At 52.5% G+C, this 25,274-nt stretch overlaps 6 protein-coding genes across 6 annotated transcripts; 4 read left to right on the plus strand and 2 right to left on the minus strand.

Moving 5' to 3' along the window:
- Positions 1–1,268: 1,268 nt before the first annotated feature.
- On the minus strand, positions 1,269–11,442 carry PENARI_c008G02193 (uncharacterized protein; the record flags this gene model as incomplete). The annotated part of the gene is made up of 4 exons (XM_022631346.1): positions 1,269–8,875; positions 8,944–9,088; positions 9,152–9,343; positions 10,072–11,442. 4 exons carry the CDS (start codon positions 11,440–11,442, stop codon positions 1,269–1,271), a joined length of 9,315 nt encoding a protein of 3,104 aa, XP_022488556.1.
- Positions 11,443–13,024: 1,582 nt separating this feature from the next.
- Positions 13,025–15,213, plus strand: PENARI_c008G03841 (uncharacterized protein; the record flags this gene model as incomplete). The annotated part of the gene is made up of 3 exons (XM_022631400.1): positions 13,025–13,113; positions 13,181–14,493; positions 14,561–15,213. 3 exons carry the CDS (start codon positions 13,025–13,027, stop codon positions 15,211–15,213), a joined length of 2,055 nt encoding a protein of 684 aa, XP_022488790.1.
- Positions 15,214–15,876: 663 nt separating this feature from the next.
- PENARI_c008G10997 (MDR family MFS transporter) lies at positions 15,877–17,856 on the plus strand (the record flags this gene model as incomplete). Its single annotated transcript, XM_022631644.1, has 5 exons — positions 15,877–16,224; positions 16,287–16,557; positions 16,620–17,123; positions 17,181–17,341; positions 17,416–17,856. 5 exons carry the CDS (start codon positions 15,877–15,879, stop codon positions 17,854–17,856), a joined length of 1,725 nt encoding a protein of 574 aa, XP_022488570.1.
- Positions 17,857–18,542: 686 nt separating this feature from the next.
- Positions 18,543–19,604, minus strand: PENARI_c008G01470 (zinc-binding alcohol dehydrogenase family protein; the record flags this gene model as incomplete). Its single annotated transcript, XM_022631312.1, has 1 exon — positions 18,543–19,604. One exon carries the CDS (start codon positions 19,602–19,604, stop codon positions 18,543–18,545), a length of 1,062 nt encoding a protein of 353 aa, XP_022488497.1.
- A 1,766-nt stretch (positions 19,605–21,370) lies between these two features.
- PENARI_c008G05193 (fungal specific transcription factor domain-containing protein) lies at positions 21,371–23,638 on the plus strand (the record flags this gene model as incomplete). Its single annotated transcript, XM_022631450.1, has 4 exons — positions 21,371–21,375; positions 21,431–21,474; positions 21,586–22,054; positions 22,186–23,638. The coding sequence occupies 4 exons, from the start codon at positions 21,371–21,373 to the stop codon at positions 23,636–23,638; spliced, it is 1,971 nt and encodes a 656-aa protein (XP_022488472.1).
- A 771-nt stretch (positions 23,639–24,409) lies between these two features.
- Positions 24,410–24,877, plus strand: PENARI_c008G05105 (nuclear transport factor 2 family protein; the record flags this gene model as incomplete). The annotated part of the gene is made up of 1 exon (XM_022631445.1): positions 24,410–24,877. One exon carries the CDS (start codon positions 24,410–24,412, stop codon positions 24,875–24,877), a length of 468 nt encoding a protein of 155 aa, XP_022488755.1.
- Between the last annotated feature and the right edge of the window lie 397 nt (positions 24,878–25,274).

A 25,274-nucleotide genomic window follows, 5' to 3' on the forward strand; every position in this document is an offset into this window, starting at 1 on the left:
AATTCTGGGCAACCGAGCCTTCACCAAATGCAGTCGCAATTCCTGGCAGTACGTTTCATTCCGACAGTTTAATAGCTCTGCGTGTTTCGTCCATAGCAACCAGAAGAGCTTGGTCTGATGGAGGCCTTGCGGGTTGGCGAATACGGGGTGGCGCCCGAATATCAACGACTTGATCGTTGAAGTATAGGAGGACATGACTCGGTCTAAGACTGTCTCTGTGGATCCTTGCGTATGGTGTGTCTAGAACCCTATTCTGAAACGCTCTACTCGTTATCTGGCTAAGCGGTATTTCAAGGATTGAATCGTATAGAAATGTGTCATCACATTCAGGTATGGTGACTTAGGACTATTTAGTAAATTTGTTGAGATTCCTGCAAGAATAGTTAGATGGTGTATACCAGATATATCAGGCATGAATCAGTCAGCGTGAATCCTTCCTCAAAAAGAGTATAGTTCAGGGGAAATCCTCCCATTTAAATAGGGTCTCTTTCTCAATGAGAAAGAGACCAGAGACTTAAACACCTCTCTGGAATGGACTGTTTACGTGCTTCAATCTTCTTCTATCCCTTGACATCGTATATCTCAACAAAATTCATTCAGATCACGGCGGCAACGTGCTATATATATCGTGGCATGGTAACTCTGGAATTCTATAGGCAAAACATATTCTTTATCCATGAAACTAGAATCGTTAGCATTGAGGTCCTAGTTCTTAAAAGAGCCTAAGGATGAAGATTTCTAGCATACTTAAGTTACCTAACTGCAATAGATCACTGGGTCGAAACACTAGGTAGATATGCTATAAATAGCCTAATTCAAATTTCTATATAGTAATCTTGTGGACGTTTATAAGGTGATATTTATATTATAAAAGTGTGAAGAGAACTTTAAGGCAATAGGGCCAATTTCTGACCGCGGGCAGAAATAGTCCCTCTCACAGAAGTTTATATTCCTATAGAGTATTTAACCATTGCCTCCTGGCTGAACTTCCTGTATTTTCCCTCAAAAGCCAGTTATAGCTTGGGTCTATGGCATCGCATCCCATGGGTAGCGGGGCCATATGCTGACAGCAGTGGGGAACATTGCCGCTCAAGACAGACTACACTAAGGAATGGTGTTTCGGGGCCCGGGTTTTAAAGACTCCCTTTCATTTCGATGCCAAGGAGACTGTCGTTTGCTAAGTATAACCTTTGATGATTCAAAACCCGACGCCGTAACCTTTATAACTCCTAAGTTGAAACAAAATACAATGAAGCAAACGACCAAGCCTAAGCAGCGGCTTCAACGTGGCGGCTCTTTGCTGCCACATCAGCAGCAAGAGCAGCGAGGGAAGCGCTCTGCAGGATATTGAAGATGGAGACATCGGCAGCGGCCTGCAGCACCAGCATGTTGCGCAGCTCGACAGCGATGAGTGAGTCAACACCGTAGCTGGCTGGCGTCTTGCTAATATCAATCTCAGCAACGTCGATCATGAAAATGTCAGCCAACTTAGCGGCGATGGCAGTGCTAATGAGACGGGCAGCGTCCTCACGCGAGCCAACCTCAGCCAGCTGCGTAGAGAGCGAAACACCAGCACCGGAATCTTCAGCAGCTGCCAGTGCCGCACGCGACATCTTGGATTGGCGCTTCAGGTGGACGTAGCGAGCATCTCGTCCGAGCTGTGAGCCGCCATGAGCATCCCACTGCTGTCCTGGCGCTGTGTTGAGGCCGATAATAATCTGGCGGCGGCCGCCGAGCGGACGGGCCACAGCGGCGCCGAGGGCGCGCAGAACAGTGGCCTCGTCTAGCATGACGTAGTCACCAGACCTGCGTAGGCGCTCGGCCACCTTGGCGGTCTCGGCGACGTAGCCAACGTCGGAAATAGGACCTAGGTCGATAGAGACGCCCGGAAGTCCCTTCGACTGGCGCCAGTACGCCATGGCATCCTCGTAGGAACCGCCAGCCGCGTAGTTGGTCTGTGAGGCAATGCCTAGAATGCCCGAGACGGACGACAGCATGACGAAGAAGTCCAGCGAGCCGGGTGTCGCGAACTCGGTATGTAAGTTCCAGGTACCGTCGACCTTGGGTCGTAGGCCGCTATGCCAGTCGTCTAGCGTCATCTGCTCGAAGATAGCGTCGCGCAGAAGCATGGCACCCTGAATGATGCCGCGTACAGGCGGGAATCCGTCGTCGGCACAGGCGCGTAGAGCTTTCGCTAGCTCGCTAGCCAGCGAGATGTCACAGCTGACAGGTTTAACGCGGCAGCCAGCAGAGTCGCGTAGCTCGCGCACAAAAAGGGCGCCGTCGGTGTTTTGGTTTTCTGGCAAATCGATCTGGCCGGCGCTACGCGATAGCAGAATCAAATTCTTAGCGCCATGGGCGACCAGCCAGTGTGCGACGGAGCGGCCGATACCGCCGACACCGCCGACGATGATGTACGAGGCATCAGACCGGAGTCGGACTCGGGAGGCGGCGGCGACGTGATTTAGTCGTGGGACCACTGGAGCTTGTTCATCGGGCCCAGCCGAGAGAACAACCTTACCGGTGTGGGAGCCGGTCTGTATAAGCTTGAAGGCGGCCTGGACGTTTTGTATGGGGTGGACTGTGACGGGCTGGACCGGTCTCAAGACCTGCTGCTCGATGAGTTTGGCGACCTCACCGAGAACACGTTGGACATCGGCACCACGGCGTTGTACCAGCATTGGAATGTCTAGCGCCGTCATCGAAATGCCGCGAGAGAAAGATGCCAGCGCAAGCAGGCCGTTGGCTTCGATATCGCGCTTGCCGACCTCAACCAAGTGGCCGAGAGGTGCAAGGGCGTCGAGGCTGGCCTGTAGAAGCGGGCCGGGCAGCGAGTTAAGCACGACATCGACACCGCGTCCGCCTGTGGCGGCTAGGACGGCGGTGCCAAACGAGATATCACGACTGCTAAAAATACGCTGAGTGGGGATGCCGTACTTGCTGCTGATGAGGTCGCGCTTCTCCGCAGACCCAGCGGTGACGAAGATCTCTGTCACCCCAAGATGCTTTGCTAACATAATGGCGGCCTGTCCTATAGCTCCAGCTGCCGCGTGAATGAGGATAGATTGTCCGGGTGCAAGACGGGCAGCATCAATGAGGCCGGTATATGCAATGGTGAAAGCTAATGGAAGGGATGCGGCATCTTCAAAGCTAGTGATGTTGTTGGGAATTTTGACGATGCTACCGTTCCAGGCGACGGTGACACTGTTACGGAGACAAGCGCTGCCATCTCCAGGTAGGAGGGCCATAACACGGTCGCCAACATTATAGTCACCCTTTGCCTGAGCTTCGGTACCAAGACGGGAGACAATGCCGGCGCACTCAAGACCCATGGCACGGTCTTTGAGCTGGCCTAAGGACGCCATGACATCGCGCGAACTGAGGCCAAAGGCCCGCGGCGTGATCTCGACGCTTTCAGGTGCCAGACTCTCATCTGTGATATCCTCGTCGTCATCCACAAACGCCAACGTATCCAGGTGCCCCGGGACACCGACCTCCAGCCGTAGTGGCCGGTTCTTTTGGAATAGGGGTTCCAGGGGGATGCTGGCTGCGGCATCGAGATCACCCCAGGTTGCTGTGAGCGGACCAGTGACTATATCGTTGTGCTCCTCGTCCTTGTAGATGCGCGGGACTAGCAGTACGCCGTTGCGCTCCGCATATTCGAACTCGGCGGGGCCGATCTCGGTCGCCAGGACGTCATCGACGTGACCGAAGCCCTGTTGGAGAACTTGCGCGATGGTCGAGACGGTATCCTCAGTGGTTTGCTTGACGCACGGGTCCAGGTCCAGGTAGAGGTAGCGCCGACCGACATATTCGTTTCGGAGGACGCGCAGGAATCCCTGGGCAAGCGCATGCTCGGGCTGCTCGCTGTCGACGGCACCGCCGGTCGTAATCCAGAGCAAGCCGCCACACTGCGTGATCATGGCGCGAAGGCCCTCAATACGTTCGGCGTCAAGATCGGTTAGTATGGTTGGCTCGTCGATTTCGCTGACAAAAATGCAGACTTTGGCTCCGTACGCGTCGAGGCTGCTCTCTTCTAGCACGAGATGTTCCACGGTAGTTTTGGTCAAATCTTGGATACGCTGGGAGAGGAGATCAGCCAGACTAGCCGGCGAAGGTGTCTTTTTACTAGTCACCACAGCAAAGCCGCCGGGGTTGCTGGCACGGCTTAGATCTGGCTTCTGGTGCTCAGCGAGTGGCAAGGTGGACAAGACGGTGGTTGTGGCGTCGCCGACAGTAAGGTCAGCACCGCTGAAACCCGCTTCGCGAAGCAGGCTGTCCCAAGAAGACGTCAAAGGGGACGATGTTTCGGTAGGCAGTAATCCAAAGATAAACGAGATGTCAGCCTGGTCCTCATTCTGAGTCGTCTCTGCTAGCAGTAGCGTGCCGGCGGGCTTCAGAAGGCTGCGCACATGGGCCAAGGTGGCAGGTACATCCTTGGCCGTGCGCAAAGACTGGTAGAACAAGACGATATCGTAGCTCTCGGGTGCAAATTTCTGCTTAGATGGGTCGCTGTCGATGTCGAGCTGGCTGAATTCAAGCAGATCGGCCCAATCGACTAGATCCGCCTGGGCATCTTCCAAGACGTCTGCGGAGGGCTCAGTGATGTGCCAGCTGGCCACCAGAGGAACTTTGGGCGTCCCGAGCGCCTCAAGGATACGTCGAGTGGCAGCACCACCAGTGCCGGCACCGACTTGCAGAACGCGAGCAGCCGGATTCTTGTGGGCCACTTTACGCACCAGCGTTGACAACTGTGTAAGCGACGGCGCTAAACGCACAGAGTGGGCATAGTACTTATGCAACAGCCCATCCTCAATCATAGCCACTAACGGGTTGCTCTCGCCGAGAAGGATGGAGCCGATGAGGGGGCCAAGATGGCAGATTAGCTCACCGTCAACGCTCTGCGAGGCCACGGCAGTTAGGTTCTTTTGGCGCTCTTCCGGGCCGTCTAGCGCCCATTTCAGGTTCTCGCCCTGGGCGACTAGTTGCGTGAGCCAGGTATGGTACTTGACGAGGTGCAGCTGCTCATCTTTCAGCCGGTCCACATCCTCGGGGGTGAGCGATTTGAGCGCCTCCTGAGCGAAGTAGAACACCGCACGGGAAAGATCCGTGATGATGGCCTCGGGAATTCCAACAGTCGGCTCCAGCTCCTTCTTGACATGTGCCAGTGCTAGCGGCTGCTGTAGTGACAAGTCGGGTCCCCACTCGACCTTGCTGCAAACCTCTTCACCCCCCTTGTTAGCCGCGTCCTGGCGCGCGGTGGCGCCGCTGCCGCGCCCCAGGAAAACGCTAGCAAGGCCCTGGATCTCGAGAACAATCGCCCCGGTTTGGCTATCGACAACGGTGACATTAGCCCTGCCGCTCTGGGGGTCGTCGTGCGAAAGCGACGTGTCACAGCGCAAAGTGTGGCCGATTTCGCGGCTGATGTCGCTCGAGACCCACATCGCGTCGATCGACCGCGGTAGCTTGGGATCCTCCACCACCGCGCCAACGCCAGGCAATGCCGAGAAGAACGACACAACCACGGCATCTAGCGTGATAGGGTGCAGTACACTGTTCTGCGCGGCGGCCACCGGGTCTGTGTCGGCCGCCGACTCGTACCGGATCGTAATGTCGGATACTGACCGCGGCTCCCGGCCATCCTGTACGATCTTAGTCGTGTTCTGGAATAGTGGGCCGTGATACACGCCGAGGGCCCGTAGGTTGGCAAACATGTCGCGCGGGTCCTTGTGGCGCGTGTAAGCCGACAGAGGACGTAGGCCGGTCTGGTCGTTCTCCGGCTTCGTCTGCGCTGGGACTTTCTCTTCATCCCGTTCCTCCTCCACGTCGGCTTTAACCAAACCCTGGGCATGTAGCGTCCACCTGTTCTCGGGAGTGACCGTCGAAACCTCGAATCTCCGCCAGCCGCGCAGACCCAGTTCCCGCTCAGGAACGGGGCGAAGTGTGGTTCGGATCTCGACCCCATCACTGCTATCGGGAATCATAAGGGCCGCCATAAAGTCGACGTCGCGCAGGCGGAAGCCCAAGATCTTCTTCTGATCGTCTTCTCCCTTGGCCAGCTGGTTAGCGGCCTCGATGGCCAGGCACACATAGCCGGAGCCCGGGTACACAATGCTGCCCTGCACCATATGATCGCGGACCCAGGGCACCTCGGAGACGCGCACCGTGTGACGCCAGACGGCTGTGGCCGGGTCGTTCCCGGCAACCGGCATTCCCAGCAGATCGTGCGGCGGCTGGCTGCGTTCACGGATGGCGCGGTTGACGCGTGCCTCCTGCCAGTGCCGCATCGAATGGTTCCAGGGGTAGGTAGGCAGGTCAATCAGCACGCGGGGCAGGTCATCGTCGTAAATATACGAGTGCTCGGATAATGATTTCGGGAAGTTGATCTCACTCACAACGAGCGGCACACCCTCGCGTAGCAGATTGATAGCTGCAGCGCGCATAGTGTTGCCAGCATGCTCGTTGCGCACTAGACATCCCCAGTAGGGCAGCTCGATGCCATCGAACTCGATGAGCGACATGATCTCGCGGATAGGTCCTCCCAGTGCCGTGTGGGGGCCAACCTCGAGCACCACGTCGATGCTGCGACCGCTGGCATCATCTGTCTCGCCAAGCACCATCTCCGTGAAGGCATCCACGAACTGCACCGGCTGCAATAGACTACCCACCCAGTGGTCAGGATCGGCGATCTCCTTGGCAGCGGTAATCCGACCGCCTGTGACGGCTGATGAAAAGATTACATTGAGCTCCTCTCCTTCCCCGTTCAACTCTTTTGTGACTGTCCCCGCCATCTCTTTCCGCAGGAGCTCGCGGTAGGCGTCTGCCAGCGGGTCCATGTGGTGCGAGTGGTATGCCTGCTCGATCTTGAGTTTGCGCGCAAACACGCCATCCTCCTTGCACATTGCCTCGACGGCTATAACGGCATCGGCATCTCCCGAGACGGTGACGCTCTCCGGGCTGTTAACACAAGCGATCACGACTTTACCTATGTCGGCCACTCTGTCAAGGTACTCCTGCGCCTCCTCCGCACCAAGACCCACGGCCGCCATGCCACCCTTAGGTGCTCCGGGCACCCGCAGTGACTCGTCTGCCGCTAGCATGGCACGGTAGTAGGCTGTTGCCATGGCCTGGCGGAAGGTCAGCGCGCCGACTGCGTAGGCCGCCGCGATCTCGCCCGACGAGTGACTTGTTACAGCCGCCGGCGTGATGCCCCATGATGTTAGCAGGCGCACTAGCGCGATTTGCACTCCCACGCACACAGGGATGCTGATCGATGTCGAGTGCACCCTCGTGGTCTTGGGGTCGCGTTGTAGCTCCTCCAACAGCGACCAGGTGGCGCCGATATCGCGTAGGTGCGTATCAGCCTCGTCGATAGACTGCCGGAATACCGGATATTCTGCTAGCAGCTCACGGCCCATGGCGTTCCACTGCGCACCCTGGCCTGTGAAGACCATGCCGATTCGCGGTTGGGTAGTGGGAACCCGGCTGGGTTTAAACCGTGGCGAGTCAAACGCCTCGATGACGGCCTCGAGGGGCTGGTCTGCACCTGCTTCCAGATGCACCTGGTGTGCTGCCACCCACTGAAAGCGCGTGCGGCGCTCTGTCAATGTGTAGCTGAGATCGCGCAGCAGCGCATTTGCAGCCTCAAAATTGAGTGACTTGTACTTTTCTAGATAACTCTTCATGTCACCCACCATACGCTGACAGCCGCGCTCGTCGCGAGCGCTGAGAATCAACACTTTGGTATCAGCCGTTTTGTTAGTGCTGCTGTTTCCGTTTTTATGGCCATTACCGTTCGAATGGCCGTTGCTAGTGCCATTTCCATTACTGGTGCCATTGTTGAACGGAAAGGACACAGTGGGCGTTGAAGTCCACGGTTCGGCGCTCTCCATGATGACATGGGCGTTGGTGCCGCCGTAGCCAAAGTTGTTGACTGACAGGCGGTTCGGCCCGTCGACGAGGCTCTCGGGCCACGGCTCTAGTGCTGTTACCAGCTTGAGGCGCCACTCGTCCAGCTTGACCTTCGGATTGGGCATCTCATAGTTAACGCTGGCGGGGATCAGGCCCTTTTCTAGGCACAAAACTCCCTTGACTATGGCGGCCAAACCCGAAGCAGCCTCGGTGTGGCCCACGTTGGTCTTAACCGAGCCGATGCGCAGGTAGTGCGCCTCATCACGGCCTCCATCACTGTTGTCGTCGACTCCGCTAAACACGTTGGCCATGACCCGTGCCTCGATAGGATCGCCAGCCTGTGTTCCAGTGCCGTGCGCCTCAAAGTACTGTGTGCCGCGCGGATCAAGGCCGGCGCGCCGGTAGCACTCGCGTATAAGCGCTTCCTGGGCGGGGCCAGATGGTGTCGTGATGGTCTCTGTTTTTCCATCCTGGTTAAGCGCCGTCTCACGAATGACAGCGCGGATGGGGTCGTTGGCGGCCAGAGCGTCCGACAACCGTTTGATCACAACTGTGGCGACGCCCTCGCCACGGCCATAGCCGTTGGCGCGACTGTCGAACGCGTATGACCTGCCATCCGGCGATAGCATACCAAGTGAGCCGATGGTCTTAAACGGTTCTGGGCCTACCATCAAGTTGACGCCGGTCACCACGGACATGTCGGCCTCACGGCAACGCAGGCTTTGCACGGCTTGGTGCAGCGCCACTAGCGTGGTCGAGCAGCCAGTCTCGAGCGTCATGCTGGCACCGCGGAAATCGAAAACGTGCGAGATGCGGTTTGCCGCCATCGGTTTCCACGTGCCTATTGGCATGAATCGCGGCGGCTTGTCTTCGTCTCGCGCCAGACCCTCGTTGTATTCGTGCGTGAAGATGCCAGCAAAAACGGACGTCTGTGATCCAGCCACTTGCTGCATTGTAAGGCCGGCTTGATCGAACTCAAGTTAGAGAGGAGGGCCCGAAAGAATTGTAGCAGGGTAAGTAGTATATACTCACCATTTTCTAAGGCCTCGAATGTCGACTCGAGTTGCATCCGGAATTGTGGATCGAGCGCCTGTGCTGTCTCCCCGGAGTAGTTGAAGAATGCAGCATCGAAACATCCTATATCACCGTCAAGGAAGTGGGCCCCCTTGACGTGTGTCTGTTCTGTTGTTAGCACTCGGACTTGCTGTTGGTATATCCTAGGTTGACTTGCCGTGCTAACCCTCTCATTGTTAGGGTGATAGATTCCTTTTAGATTGAAACGGTCCTCTGGTATCTCACTCCAGCCAGTCTTTCCTGAAACCAACAGATCCCAGAGCTTGTCTGGGTCATTGGCACCACCAGAGAACTTGCAGCTCATACCGATGATGGCAATCGGCTCACTGGCCCACTCGCTGTCGTCCTCCATTTTTGTCTAAAGCAGTCAGATGATTTGGACTTGTTCACTAATAATGTAGATGCTCAGTTACTCTCGAACAGAGCTAACAGTTCCGTCAAGTTGAAGAGCTGTAATGTGTGAAGATTGTGAAAGATGGCTCTAAGTTCTATACCCAATTCGCTTTTATTTGAACACCAGTTGTATCGCACAGTGCCTTATTCTAATGGGGATTATTTATTTAGCTTTGAAGACGATCTAGCAATACGGACTTCAACTATCATGGGTGAAGCTCCATTCTCAATTGATCAATTCCCCGAAGCAGCGTCGGAAGAGGTTACTTCCAGAGAAATTGGTGATACGGGGTATAAAAAGTCCGCCGGAGAATTACCAAACTGGCTATCCTCAACTGGGCTTGGTCTGTAGATCTGAGCTCGCACCCTTCATTTTCTAAAATTATAGACCCGTGAGAGGTCACAGCTAGGCTATTGGTCTGACTAGGTTGCAATCGCGCACGGAGAATCTCTACATGGGCGGACAATTAATCGACGACGTTAGGCAATGAGATAGGCAGACAATCACTGTACGCAGATCCATAACTGATTTATTATATAATCATACAAGCTTCAATTAGGAGGGTTTAAATTTCCATCACATCGTAATTCACATAAAGTAGAGTTAGTCAGATAGATTGATCTAACTACGCAGTGCTACCAACCTATGTAGTCTAAATTCTGTAGATCTTTGGCTTAGCCGACATATCTTACGTATTGCTTCCATACAGGGTCCTTCTTTAGCCCGTTGATGTCTTCCTCCGGCATGCACAACGTTAGAGGGATGAATGCGCCCTCGGCTTCGTTGATAATAAAACAGCCGGGAATCGGCGCCGCTGTTGGGCGGCGGAAGAAGCACAATCGGCCCAAGAGAGGGCCCCAGGATGCCGGCAGCGGCGTCGCCTGGCCAGCCGCGGTCACCATAAGGTCCGCCCGGGCGTCGTGGGTGCCTCCGTACAGTAGGCTCGAGGTGTCGGGCTCACGAGCCATGAATGTGGCAAAGCTGCGAATGGACCATGGCGTGTTAGCCTGGTTGAGCTCACGACGCAGCACTTGCGCAATCTGTGGCAGTGGCAGTTTAGCCACCTGGCCCAATGGCAGCCGGACCAGAGCGTGGCACACCATGTGGCCCATGTAGGTCAGCGGCACGCCCAGCGCCATGCGCCCGTCGATAGCGCGCCCGAGCTTGGATGAGCGCTCCGGCGGCTGTCCGTTAGCCACGCGCACGGCGCAGAGGCGCTGCCATGCAAAGGCGGAGAAGATATCGTTCTCAGAGACCATCAGCGAGCCTGGCTTGTTGCTAGATGGATCGTCTTTGACCGACTTAACCAGCCGAGCCAGAGCATTGACCGGAATCTTGAAGTAGCACCACATCGGTGGACTTGGGGGTGGCGCCCAGGTATAGCCTGGTGGGCGCCGCAGGTGGCTATAGCTCTTGACGGGCTCGGTGCGCGGAATGAGCGTGATCACCCGGCTGCGGTCGCGGTTGGCCTGCTCCAAGTCGGCGGCCGGAATCTCTTTGCCGCTCATGACAAGGGCCAGGAGATTCATAAACTGGTAGATACCGGTGCCGTCGATAATGGTGTGGTGAGTGCTAAGGTTGAGGATCAGGCCGCCCTGCACAAAGTTGGCCTGCATGGCGACGACAGGGTCAGGGCCCTCGAGGCCGCGAGGTTGTGGCAGCGCCGGCCACGGCGTCAGAACCGATCCGTCCAACATGTGGATAGGCACGCCGGCTGAGACGAGCTTGGCCATGGGTGCGATGAGATCGTCACAGTTTTTGACGCGGATGCGCTCCTCGGGCACGTCCGCGGGCCACGGCATCGCCTTCAAGATGCCGCCGGGCCCTAACTCCCGGGCCACCTGCCACCCCAGCCAGGGGATTTCCGCCTTGAGTTTATCAAAGCCGTCCTGGAGGGATGCGACGATGACATCGCGGTCCACGTCGGCCGGCAGCTTGAACCCAAACAGCAACTGCGTATAAGCATTGAGGATTGGGAACTGGGAAATAATATCACGGTGGAGTTCCGAGTCGGTTTCGGCTGTGTCGCCTTTCGTAAGGTGATTTTCCATTGCGACAGACATGGTGAAGAACTTAGTTTGTAGTTGTCTACGAGCCTGGAAAGCTTCACCTGCATGAGAAAGCCACAAGTCGCCATTCTATCCGTTGTCTCTAGTTCTGCATGTTATACGATATGCGTGCATCTTGACTTGTGTCTGTGGATACGGTTGCACTTTCGGACTTTCGGACTTTCTTGCTAGCCCTAATTTCTTTTCTCGGAATTCACTTTTCCGCATTTCGGATCGCCAACGCTCGGGGCTTTGGGTCCATGCTGAAAGCTGCCAGATAGTGTCAGATCAATGCTTATATATATCCCTTCTGTTAAATACCAGCTTATAGGGCGCGTTCCAAAGGGTAACCTGTTGTGATATCGGCAAAAGACTAGGATTCTAAGACGACCGACTGTTCAGAACTGTGCATGCCATACAAGGACATGGTCCTTTACACCTTTCCGCAAAATCAAATGTAACGCACTGTTATTATCGGTATTAGTGTTGTTTGCTACTCGTTGGGTATATATTTCTTTGCCAAGTGCAGTCAATTTAAAAGTAGGAAGAGAAACCTTGGAAAGAAGAAGAGAAGTGGGGAGAGTTGATCCATGGTAGATCAAGCCCCACTCCCGCAAACTATACAAACACCATGACAAAGCTTTGTCTGTGATGAGAGGGGTATACAAGGCCGGCTAGAAGGACGAGCGAGGACCGCTCTAGGAGCCGTCTTCGAGGCGTAGAACGAGGATCTTCAGCTGGCTTCCTTTAAAGCGCCTCGCCGCCATGCCCAGGCTATAAAAATCCCCCCGACTTTGTGCTTTTGACCCAAGATCGTATAGCCGAGATGCTGGGGGAGGCTAAAGTCCCTTGGATCCCGGAGCACGATCTAGGAGGCCTGGTTCGTAAATTTGAGACTAGGGACACCGGGGAACCGTTCAGGCACGCACTAGGTCCGTATTGTGAGTCATTAACAGGAATCTATTAATATTGTCCCATACACGTAGTTCAAATTGCGCAGTACATGTTCGAGTGAAATATAGGTTCTTGACAACGTACGAACAAACGATCTGTCTTCGAAAGGTCGACATCTGAGGCTCATGTTGCTCTGCAAACTATACAAACATGACGAAGCACCAAGACCGCTCGGGCCCCCGGGGCCGTAATCTTGCAAGAAATAGCCAACAGATACGGAGTAATTAGTACGTGATCACATGCATTATATGTAATTTTTGTAAGATGATGTATTCTAATACTCGAAGTTTACTCTTTCTTACTTACAACAGTCCTAGAGGGCTTAATGAAGTGATTATTAATCTATAGGGCCCGCTTGAGAAATGTTAGGTGGAGAATAAAAGTGGGCTGATAATGTACAAAGTACACACCCTTTGTCTGACAATCTGTGTCTGACTGGCACTCTTCGTGTTTTACATCTACCCACATTCCATCCTAGAAACTTTCAAACTAGTATCCTCTATCGCTGTATAGAGCTATATCTCTCCCAACAACTAATCCCGACCGGCCCTCTACAGAATGGCTGGCCGATCAGCGCCATATGGGCAAGCGTGTTTGAACTGTTTCAAAACAAAATGCAAATGCGTTCCTCGTTCTGATGGCAATGGATGCGAAAGGTCTGTCCGGGCTGCACTTTGCTGGCTGTTCCATGCTTCCAGACCCTAACCTGCGAACACTCGTTGACACGAAAGGGTGCGTTATATAGGTGCCACCGCCTCAAGCGCCCATGCCATCCAGCCGATGCAGTACGTCGCCGCAGCGACAAAAAGCAAAACCCATCGGAAGCCCGTATTGCGAAGCTCGAGGGTACACTCGGTCAACTAGTCTCGATGCTCCAGGCGGGCAATGTCCACGGCGAAAGAGTTGATGAATGGTCGCAGCAGCAGCAGCAATCACCACCGCAACAACACCAGCAACATCAGCAACAACCACCACCACCTCCAATCATTCCATACCCAGACGTGGCTGCAGAAGGGACCGAAGGAAGCGGCGCTATGGAGGACTCGCGGTCCGGTTTTATGGAAGAAGACGACGAGGATACCGACAGCGACGCCGTCCGTGCCTCTGCTTCTTGGTGGGGTATGGACAATGCGAACGCGTTTAGCGCCAACGGCATGCCCGTCGACACCCCCCCATCCTCGACCATGTCGGGCGCGTTTATGTCGCCCGCTCTATCTCCGTCCTCGGTACCTCCATCCTCAGCATCGATCTCTATAGACACATTCTGCTCGCGTATGCTGCATCATTTCCCGTTTGTTCATTTGCCTGCCTACCTCACGGCCGAGAAACTACGATTAGACCGGCCGTTCCTGTTTCGCGCCATTATTTGTGTGACATCGGTATCAGCTAAGGACAAGATGGCAAGCTCCCTCGAGCTGAAGCGTGTACTCTATGAGGCGGCATTTCTTCAACGGTTGCCACAGCAGAAACAGCAGCAACCACAACAAACTGTGGATCTGCTGTTAGGCCTCCTTGTCTATATTGCGTGGGGATGGGAGCACCTGCGTAGCAATCACAGCTTGCCTCGTCTCATGGCAATGGCTATATCGTTGGTCGGCGAGTTACGTTTTCTGGATCAAGCTGTACCAGAAATCTCGCGCACAATAAGTCACCTCGAACCGAACGGTGGGTTCGACAATGTGTATGGCATCACGCCAGCGACTACCGCGACGACAACACCGACAACCGGCGCTGGGGTGACTGATACACAGCTCTATCTCGAGCGCCAGCGAGCCATTCTAGGCTGCTTTGTCCTTGGCTCGGCCGTCTCAGCCTATTTCTGCCAGGTTGAGGCGCCCCGGTGGACACCTCAGATGGACGAGGCACTTGCTGCCATTGTTGCCAGCGGCAATAGTGCCGGCGCAGAATGTCCATCTGATGCTGCCCTGGCTATTCAGGTCCGCCTACAGCTCCTCGCCACGAAGGCCGCCGAGGTCAGGGAGCGAGCCCAACTCCCCGACCACCCTCCACCGGAGACTCTTTCGCCTCAATCTCTCCTGTACATCAAGGCGCTGATGGGGCAGCTACAGGAGCTCAGGGCGTCTGTCCCCCCTGCATTCCAACAACACTTTCGTAGGTGTCCAGCTCAGAGGGTTTTATTTAGAAGAATATCAGCCACTGATTGCTAATCGATATATAGTCCTTCTAGCTCAGACGTACTACACAGAGATGTGCATTATCGAGACCATCCACATCCAGCAATCCGCGCGCCCGCCACCGCCAAAATGTGGGCCTACGCGCATCTCCTGCTTTTGGCAGTCAGCACTCGCGATTAAGTCGTGCACATCAACCTTCCTGACTCTCTCGCCGTCTGGACTCCTTGGTATTTCCTTCATCCAATGGGCTCAGCTAGTACGGTGCGTGGCCACCCTGCACCAACTAAGCACGCTCCGGGAGAGTGGCTGGGATCCAGCCACTGTGCGAAGGCTCGTCGATCTGCCCGTCTTGTTATCATGCACGGCAGACAAGCTGGAGCTCGCTGCTGCTGAAGCTGGTGAACAACCGGCGTCAGCCGACGGCGTATTCATGCAATTGGCCCGCGGCCTACGCATGTTCCAATCGTCATATCACGATAGAGAACTGTTGAGTCAACAGGAAGAGGCATATAGAGCAAAGGAAACGGGTGATGGAGTAGAAAACAGAGCGGATATGACTATGGCTCCAGTCACGACTACGGAAGGAGATACAGATGCGTTGGCAAATAGTCAACACGCGGGATACTTGATGAGTCCGACGTTATGGTTAGAGGAGATTTTTGTTGGTTATGAAGATCAGTCGATACCTACCATGTAGAGGATTGACATTTTTGTACTGCTAATAAAGGTACATACTGATCGCAAACCACTACTGCACATGTGAAATGAACTACATTACGCTTTCATAGCTTCCACGGTTTTATGATATATGGGTACGCGACAGTCTACCCTGGACACACTGCTATAGCCGTTCTTGAAAAGATTGAATATATTATCAATGGACAATTGTGTATGCATAACTCACATTTGAGATATAGTACTAGAGAAATATTTCTACTATGAACGGGCGATTACCGTTTTGGACTAAAATGGTCTGTAAAAAGCCCGAATTATTTTAAAACTACAGCCAACCAAATTTTGTATAATCTCTTGTAATCTTGTAATATTCCAATTCCTATGATTATAAATATTTATGGCACGTTCCAGCTTGACAGGCCGGACATACTACCTTAGTCCGTCAACAGGAGACCGACCGGATTTCAGATTCCGGTTCCGACATGCAGCTACTAGCCCTAAATGGATTTACATACTCGCGCAGAAACATTCCGGTCCCTATTCTAAGCTCATGATCTCCTTTTTAACTTAATGTTGTCATACAATTGTGTTATATAACTTACGACTGCAAGCTACTTTTCTTCAATAACTACTAATACAGTTCTTGGCACCAGCGAGAGCAAGAGTCAGCTCCAGTGCCATAACCATGACCACTACCGAGTCCAACAAATCAATTGACACAAATATGGTACTGTCGGATGAGAGTGGTGATGTTGAGAAGTACGGCTCCGACAGCGTCGACTCCAAGGACGAGGCCGCAGAAGATGACAGCAACTTTCCCAGCGGCGTGGCCTTATGGTCCATCCTTGGTCCTGTTACAATCGCCTACTTCCTCGTCTTCCTCGACATGTGTGTCGTTTCTACCGCAACCCCTGCCATCACACAACGATTCAACTCTCTAGTTGATGTTGGCTGGTATGGTGGCGCGTACCAGCTCGGCAGCTCTGCTCTGCAGCCGCTCACTGGCAAGATCTACAGCCACTTTAATATCAAGGTTGGTCATTCTGTGATAGCTTGAGAAAATACACAATTGATCATTGTTAACGATGGAAACAGTGGTCCTTCCTCGTCTTCTTCTTTCTCTTCGAGCTCGGGTCTGTCATCTGTGGAGCCGCCGTCTCGTCGCCCATGTTCATTGTTGGAAGAGCCATTGCCGGAGCTGGATCGTCGGGTATTGGAAACGGCGCCATGACAATCATCTCAGTTATATTACCGCGCAGGAAGCAGGCCCAGTTTCTGGGCATAAACATGGGTATCGGCCAGCTCGGTATCGCTTTGGGCCCTATCCTTGGCGGTGCATTCACCCAAAATGTTTCATGGCGTTGGTGTAAGTTGCTTGGACGTCTCTCTACTGCTATAATCTTGCTAACCACCTTCTTCCTCTTGCAGGTTTCTACATCAACCTACCCATTGGCGGTGCTCTGGCCATTTTGCTGTTCCTGTTCAAGATCCCCGAGCCGACCGACAAGCTACCCGCCAGACAAGTCCTCGGCACGGCCATTAAGTCTCTGGATCTTCCAGGCTTTATGCTCATTAGCCCCGCTGCCGTCATGTTTTTGCTTGCATTGCAATACGGCGGTACCGTGCACCCGTGGAATAGCTCCGTTGTAATCGGCCTTCTGGTTGGCGCGGCTGTGACCTTTATCATCTTCCTTATCTGGGAATATCGCCAGGGCGACGGTGCCATGGTACCGTTCGCGATGATCAAAAAGCGCATTGTGTGGTCTGCTGCGGGTAACTTGTTCTTCCTTCTCGGTGCCATTTTGGTGGCCGAGTACTACCTCGCCATTTTCTTCCAAACCGTGCTTCACAACAGTCCTATCATGAGCGGTGTGCACATGCTGCCAGCAACCTTGTGCTTAGTATTCTTCACTATGCTCTCTGGGATGATGAGTTCGTCCCTCCCCCTTCTTTCGTCACTTCAAAACTAATCAAACTAACGTTTCGCAGCCGAGATCTTAGGTTATTACTTGCCCTGGAACCTGGGAGGAAGCGCCGTGACTGCTATTGGGTATGGACTCATGTCTTTGATTAAACCCACGACTATATCGCACAAATGGCTTGGGTACCAGGTGCTCTATGGTGCTGGCAGTGGTGCAATGACCTCAGCGGTGAGTTTACTTCGCAATATCCCATCTCCTCCACATCCCGAATCGGACTTTGCTAACTTTACTTTCATATGAAGCCCTACATCGCTATCCAAAATCTTGTTCCCCCTCCGCAGATCCCTATTGCCATGGCTATCATCATCTTTTGCCAAAACATGGGCGGTGCCGTGTTTCTGATTGTCGCTAATTCGATTTTCACCAACGGCCTCCGCGCGGAGCTCCAGAAACGCTTCGCCGAGATTGGCGTCAACCCTGATATCCTCATCAGTACCGGACTGAACTCAATCCGAAGTCTTGTTTCAGGCGATAAGCTCACCGCTGCGCTCGAGTGCTATACCACGGCAATTAGCCATGTTATGTATCTCGGCATAGGAGTCAGCGTAGCCACGTTTGCCTTTGGCTGGGGGTTGGGATGGGTTGATATCCGTAAGGCGAAGAAACTGCAGGCCATTAAGGGAGATGCTCCGGCTGCGTCGAACACCGAGGATGTGGACTCGACTGAAAAGACCACAGCCTAAGATGGAAATTGAATTGATGTCCCACTAATTGTGTAAGTGGGTCACATGGCTCTCTTGGGACATCGGTCAGTTGGTGGACGGTTCGGCGTTTTCCTTTTGTTGCATTTGTTTGATTGTTTTGTTTATTTTACCCTCAATCTTGTGAGGATCGCTAGATCTTTAGATGATGCTTTTTGCGGACACTGGCAGGAGACTGTTACCTAGAAAAGTGCTGCCGCTGCCGCTGTTGTTGTTATCGATGGGGTGCCAAAAGTCTGTCAACACATCCTAAATCGTTAATGAATCGCGATTTTACGGCACTCTTTTCTTGGTATTTCCTTAATATTAATATATTCACAGAACTAGGATGTAATGAATACAACATATCTTTGTTATCACTGATTCCATGGACTCTTAAATTTGTCGAAGCTCGGGGGATTCATCTGAGTATGCCATGGGAGAACGGTGATGAAGTTTTGATGAGAAATCAGAGGTTATGCTGCGATATTTGTGTTAGCAATTGTTAATAGCGGACATGGGATATGTAAATAACACCGCAGGTTTTCGCACTCTATGCATTTAAGGTGTAGGGACTGTAGTAAACTAATACCAGAACCCGACAGAGTGTACATAGGAAAGAGTAAAATGAGTGGTAGATAGCTACATAACCGCTAGGCTGAGCAGAAACCAATACATAAATCTCTAGTCTATAGTGACACAACAATCTTCTTCGCTGAAACACCCTGCATGTGAATTCCAAATGCCTCCTGGATCTTTTCCAGTCCCTTACCCACGACGATCGCCTCGGGAGCTGGCACAAATTGCTCATTGGCTAGTGCCTCCGGGAGGTAATTCTTGTAGATTTTGCTCGCAACTGAGTCCGGGCCGGCGGCATCCGGGCCCAGCAGGATGAACTTGACCTGGACACTCGGGTCAATGCTGCCACCACCGGGCTGACCGCCAGCAAGAGCAATGACTTTATGGGTGGAGGGGCCCTCGTGTTTGGCCAAGACGGCAGCCAGCAGGTCGATGGAGCCGTCGCCAATGGAGTATCCACCGGCAAGGTGGAGCCCCTTGACAGCAGCACTGATATCGTCGATCACGGTACCACTGTTGTAGTCAAACACATGGGTAGCACCGAGCTTCTTGACGTAGTCAAAGTTCTTGGGTGACGCCGTCGACACAACCTCGTAGCCGGCGGACACGGCCAGCTGGATTGCGGTGCTGCCAACAGCGGATGAGCCGCCAGTGATAATGACAGCATGCTTGTCGGCGCTAGACGGAGGGGCGGGCACGGTGGGTAAATCAAGGCCCAGGTAGCCGGCGTCAAACAGACCATGAGAGGCTGTGAACACGGCCAATGGTATCACGCTGGCCTGCTCAAAGGTAATGCTTTCCGGCAGTGGTGCGGCTAGCCACTCGCGAATGACTGTGTACAGCTGAAAACCGCCCTCGAGGGAGGTGTTGAGGGAGATGGCAGCAGCCGCAGCCAGAACACGGTCGCCGACGCGGAAGCGCTCCACGCCTTCGCCCACCTCGACGACGGTGCCGGCCACATCCTCTCCAAGAATGAAGGGATAGCTGATATGACCTAGCAAACCTTCACCGAGCAACTGCTTAGCCCAGTCAACCGAATTGATGCCCAGTGCACTATTCTTCACCACGATCTGGTGAGGTCCGGGTTGTGTGTATGGCGCGGGGCCGACCTCAAGCGGCGTAACTTTGGAGCCGGATAGCCAGGCGGCCTTGTTCTCTGGAGTCTGTGCCATTGCTGAAGTTTCTGGTATACACGATGAGTGACTGCGTTTGGTGTGGGAAAAAGGGGTATCGGCTGCTGTTTAAGATCAACACAAACAGGGCGGAAGTTGTGCAGGTTGACTTCAACAAATTTAAGAATGCAGATGCTCGTGGTACCTCTCCCATGTGGTATTGGTTATATGTTTATGCGGCAACTGATAAATGCCTAGACACCGGAGCGCGGTGCGTACGGAGTTGCGCCATGCGTACGGAGTTAGGACAATCAATCATTCTGGAATCATTGGCTGCATCACGATGGCGAGATCACGGAATTAATGGCTTTTGTTTGAAATAACGCCGTGTTAACTGTCGGCATAGGAATATGAACACCGGTTGATTCCTTAGTCGAAATATTCGGACAAGGGTCGGACCGGATTCTGAGATTCCGGTTGTATTTCCCTTCCGCGGGGGCTATCTAGGCAAGATGTCAGCTTGTGGAGAACTCGATTTTAACCTCGTATGAATTTCATCTGTGATAATTCTATACTGTTCGACACGGTTATACGCTTGACCGTAACAGTCACGTCTTCAGGAGTTTATAGGCAACTATCACCGTCCCAGGAAGATTAACACTGCCATTCAATCAACAAATTCGTGTGGCTTTCAAGTCTAATGTCTTCAGATAATGTGCAGCCCCCAAAGACGGGGTCCAAAGAATACGAACGGCCCAATGATCGGCCCAATGAGGTGACAAAGACGGATGTTGGAAGCGGTTACGGCGGCGGATGTGGCCGAAGACCCTTTGGTGGCTGCTGATTTTCCTCTGACTTTGATACAGCAGATAGAATGTGATCCGTGCGCTTTGGCTGTCGCGTTACATTCGCCTATTTTCTCGGAGATGGAAACTGAAGCCTATCGCTTTCAGCCGCAGCATTGATACGATCCTTCAACTCCGGAAGTGGCCGTAGCCTGCATTAACGAATTTCAGATCTGGGCCGAGCCCACAAACAGCCCATCGGAGAAATTGAGACAGGGCGACATGCACCTGGGGCGCCACGGATGCCTGGTTCCGTTTTCGGAGGACGCGACTACTATGCCGTGCAGTTAAAGGATTTCTAGCCTTGTGTTATTCGGTTAGAACATCTCTACAATGAAAATAAAGGATTTCTAGCTTTGTGCCGTTAGGTTGAGACCTATTCTCAGCGGCTATAGAGCACATACTCTGTCTATGTGGCGAAAACTCTTGGATTCAACAGGTCCTGTCTCTTGATCCCGTACTCGTGAACTCGACTCGTGGACAGATTGCGTACTTACTGATTCTTGTTTCTTACCAAGGTAGGTTTTGGGCCCCCCGAGGAGCAATCAGTTATACTTCACCACCCCCTGTCGATAGTTGCATGTTATGGCCTTCTTCGTGATTGATTGGATATGAAATGGCTTACAGGCATAAGCACTAATAAGTTGCGGCAATGATGCATACGAGGTAGAAAATGCAACATATACCCCAGGCAATCTAGTTTATATAACCAGGTGAGTACAGAAGTTCAAAGCAAACGTCTGATCTACATCTTCAATAATCAAATTCGGATTCCGCTTCGGCCGTTCGGCCTTTCAGGTGGTACTATTGTGATTGGCAGCCAACGGCCAGAACCTTATACCTACCGATCATATCCACTCTGTTATAGCCGTTTTAAAGTCGATAATCTGGTATGAATTCAAGAGGCTTCCGGCAACAGACCGGATTCGCGTGCGAAACCTGTCGGAAAAGAAAAGCGAGATGTAACCGCGTCCGCCCACAATGTGGTCTCTGTGCAGAGATAGGCGTTGCGTGTGTGGTAATTGACCAGAGACCACAAAGGGGTCCCAAAAAGGGCCAGCTCGATGAAATGCGAGTCCGAATTGGTGAGTTGCTTTTGCCTTTTTTGCACTTCCTGATTGTGGGAGAAGCACAATGCCATACCTACCATCTCACTGGTTATATCGCAAGACATTATTAATGCTGGTTGGTTTTAGCGGAGCTCGAATGGCAATTGGGCAAGCAATTGGGGAACCAGGACCCCAGTGCTATGTCCAAGACTCCACCAAAACCAGAACATCAGAGGAGTGGTAATACCACTGGTAGTACTACTCCAAGCATCATCCCTGTCCCACTCGAAGACCACGCCCATACCTCCCATCCTTTGAATGTACCGGCACTTCAAACCATAACACCTGCCAGGTCAACGGCATCATCGATCATTTTCCCCACGACGTCAAACCATGCAGCGACGACTGCGAGCGCAACTGTAACTACAACAATGCCCACGTTCCTGACCGCGGAGCATGATACCAGCCTCCCTGCCTTAATGGATTGGCAAGATATTGAAATGGACAGCGGGATGCTGGCAGACATGGGAAATATGTTACAGTTTGATCTGGAGGCGGGTAGTCCTGTCCGGTTCCTGGGTGATTTTAAGGTGACGAATCTCGTCTTAGCTGACTTGTGCGTAAATCTTTGCATGCCTTTCATTCTTCTAAACCTTTCTGTTGTGCACTCCCGTGTCTGTGTGTCTTTATGTTTTTGTGTGAGAATAATGGAAAGATTTGTGACTGACCACTTTGGCTTTTCTTCAGAGATCAACTATATTTCGACCGCCTCCATGATGTCCTTCCTATGATACACCGCCGACGGTACTTTAGCTGGGCAGATCAGGAGAAGCCCTCTCCTGCTCGAACCTGTCTCCGGTCAGCCATGCATACTGTGGCAGCAGCCATGTCGGCACAATATCACAGCCTTGGCGACGCCCTTTACCAAGAAACATGCCAATTACTAGAATCCCAGTGCATGCGAACATTAAGTGGATGTGGTAGTTCTGACATGTCGTTGTTCGCATCAACCAACAACAACCCCGGTCCTAGACCCTCTATTGCGGGCGACAAGATCCCTATCGAGCTGATTCAATCCTGGCTTCTCCTAGCATATTACGACGTTGTGCGCAGCGGCGAACACCAGGCCATGGTTACAGCGGGGCGTGCTTTCCGGCTCGTTCAGCTAGCACGTCTCTACGATGTCGATGAGAGCAGCGGGGTTGAGGATATGCCGAGTAATCCTGCTGGCTCTGACGGCGTCCACTCCGACCAAAATATCCCATATATAATAGCTGAGGAGAAGAGGCGAACTTTCTGGCTCGCTTTTAGCTTTGATCGCTTTCTCTGCTCACGCAACGAGTGGCCCTTGACGCTGCAGGAAGAAGCAGTCCGCACACGTCTGCCCGCCTCGGAGGCAAGCTTTCAGAATAACCAGCCGACCCAAGTGTGCTTTTTATCCGAAGTGATAGCCATGAGTACCAGTCCCCAGTGTTATTCGTCTACAATGATCCCTCTTTCTCCATTTGCAGAATGTATTGTGCTGGCAGCGCTACATGGTCGCTGCATGACACATCGCCGTATGTCGATGCTGAACACTGGGACAGACGAGGCCCAAGAATTCTGGACGAGGCACGACCAATTAACACTGGCCGTAGAGAAAAGGGCTCAGATTCTCGCTCAAAGCCCCTCGCTAAAGCTGGTCAACCGCGACCCCATGGTGCTCTTCACTCACATGCTGGCGCAGAAGTCGGTCATATATCTTAGCGGCACCCTCGAGATGGCGCTCTTGCAGCGACAACAACAACAAGTTGGCGACCGCCAGCTTTTCGCCAGCTCATACAAGTGGCGGGCTGAGCGGGCAGCGGTCGAAATAGTGGGCCTTGCCGAGTCAGCCAGGTCTCTTGGCTGCTTTAGCATGCACCCGTTTATAGCAGATCCGCTTGCCTGTGCTGCCAATTTCTTTATCCGAAGTGCACAGTCTATCAATGCCAGGGGGGCAGGAAGTGCAAGGAGCAATAGCAGCAGCAGTAGCAGCATCAACAGCAGAAACAGCAGCAACAGCAGCAACAGTAGTATGAGCAACAATGATGGAGAAGTGGAGAAGCTTCTTTGCTTGCTTCGACATTTAGGCCACTTGAATGTTTTAGCACAAGACTATCTCTGCACTGTCGAGGCTGAATATAGCACATGGTGTGCCGGCCGGCGACAGGAGCAATAAAAAGGCGCATATGATATTTTCCCGGTTCCGTTTTTCACGGCGGGTACTGTCTTTGTGATGATCTTCGTCGTTTTTACCATTTAGACATGACATTATACATAGTTTATACATAGTGAAGTCTTTGCCATACCTTGTATCTATCTTTCTTCTTTGGTCTCTCCTCTCATGTTTGATCGCTTCGTCTCAAGTTATCCATAGCTATATATACAATGAAGTTAGGGATCGTCATGCTTGGCTTGGTCGTTACATGAAGTCCTTAGTCCTTTTATCCAAGTAGGACCATCCGTACCATCTAGTATATAGGGATCATAATTACATAATTTTGCTAATAGTTGCTCTAATTAGATAGATATTTGAATCACACCGATTTCCTTTGACCATATAAATAATACCAGACTAAGGAACTCGACCTAGGTCCGCGGTAAATTTTCGGGCCATGATCAAGCTGACATATTTCACATGGCAAATACGAACAGGGTTAGACTAACACTGATCTGGAATATGCTCGTGTGATGAGGCGGACTATAAATATTCCGCGGACATTGTGCACCGTAAACATGACATTTATGTCCGCCGTGTAAAGTAACAATTTCTTGCTTGGCTGGCTCGCTCCGCCTGCTTGCCAAGAGATCTATCCCCGGGGAATTATTCAGGCTGAAATAGGACATTGGAATACATAAGTAGCATGCCGATATGCCAATACTTATGCCCACAAGTTCATTCATACCATTCTCCAGTCTACCCACCCTCTAGACTCCACAGCCAGCCATCATGCCCGCTACTCCTTTGCCTGTCAATCTTGCTGGTCCACCATTAAGTGACCGTGAGGCCATCGCCGATGCCTGCTACCGCACCACAGCCTCTATTGACCACGCAGACGAAGAGCTCTTCTGGTCCGCCGTGACTGATGACATATATGCCGAAGTTGCTGGCACGACTGTCACCAATGCACAAGATCTAAAGACCAAAGTTTGGGACAATGTCATCAAGGTCGACACCATCCACTACCTCACCAACATGCGCATCAGCATTGACACGCCAACAACGGCCCGAGTGACCTTTACATCTCTCGCTCAGCACTGCCGACATGGCAAAGGGTTTGAGCCAGGCCCCAACAAGTTCACCACTGGCGCCATCTACAACTGCGACGCTGTGAAAGTGGGTGACCTTTGGAGGTTCAAGTCGTGGAAGGCGAACCATGTCTGGGGTGATGGTGACCCATCTGTCATGGTCGCTTAGATGGCCTATCCACATTCTGGAGGTGGCAACAACTGCAAAACTGAACTGTGTGCATAGTGTGGTAACATATTTCTATCCAATATACTTCAGCGTACAGACTCAAATTTATCATGAATGAACTGGGACGGTTACAACATCGCCTTGTCTTTGATGTTGTTTGTCTTTCCAATAAAGCAGCTTTTACCTCACAGCATCCGATAGAAGAGTTTTGACTATAAGCAGTCAGAGGCAACCTTTCTGCAAAAAACAACAAGACAAAGTATCTGGCCAGTTGGCTAGAGCAACTGAGAAACTATAAGTCAACAAACTGTTTGAAAGTGCTTAAATAATCTATTTTTGATGAGTTTGATTGGAGTAAAATACGAGTATACGCTCAAAATTTACTAAGAAAGACGTG

This window comes from Penicillium arizonense (assembly GCF_001773325.1).
Source record: "Penicillium arizonense strain CBS 141311 chromosome Unknown PENARI_contig008, whole genome shotgun sequence".
Taxonomy (NCBI): Eukaryota; Fungi; Ascomycota; class Eurotiomycetes; order Eurotiales; family Aspergillaceae; genus Penicillium; species Penicillium arizonense.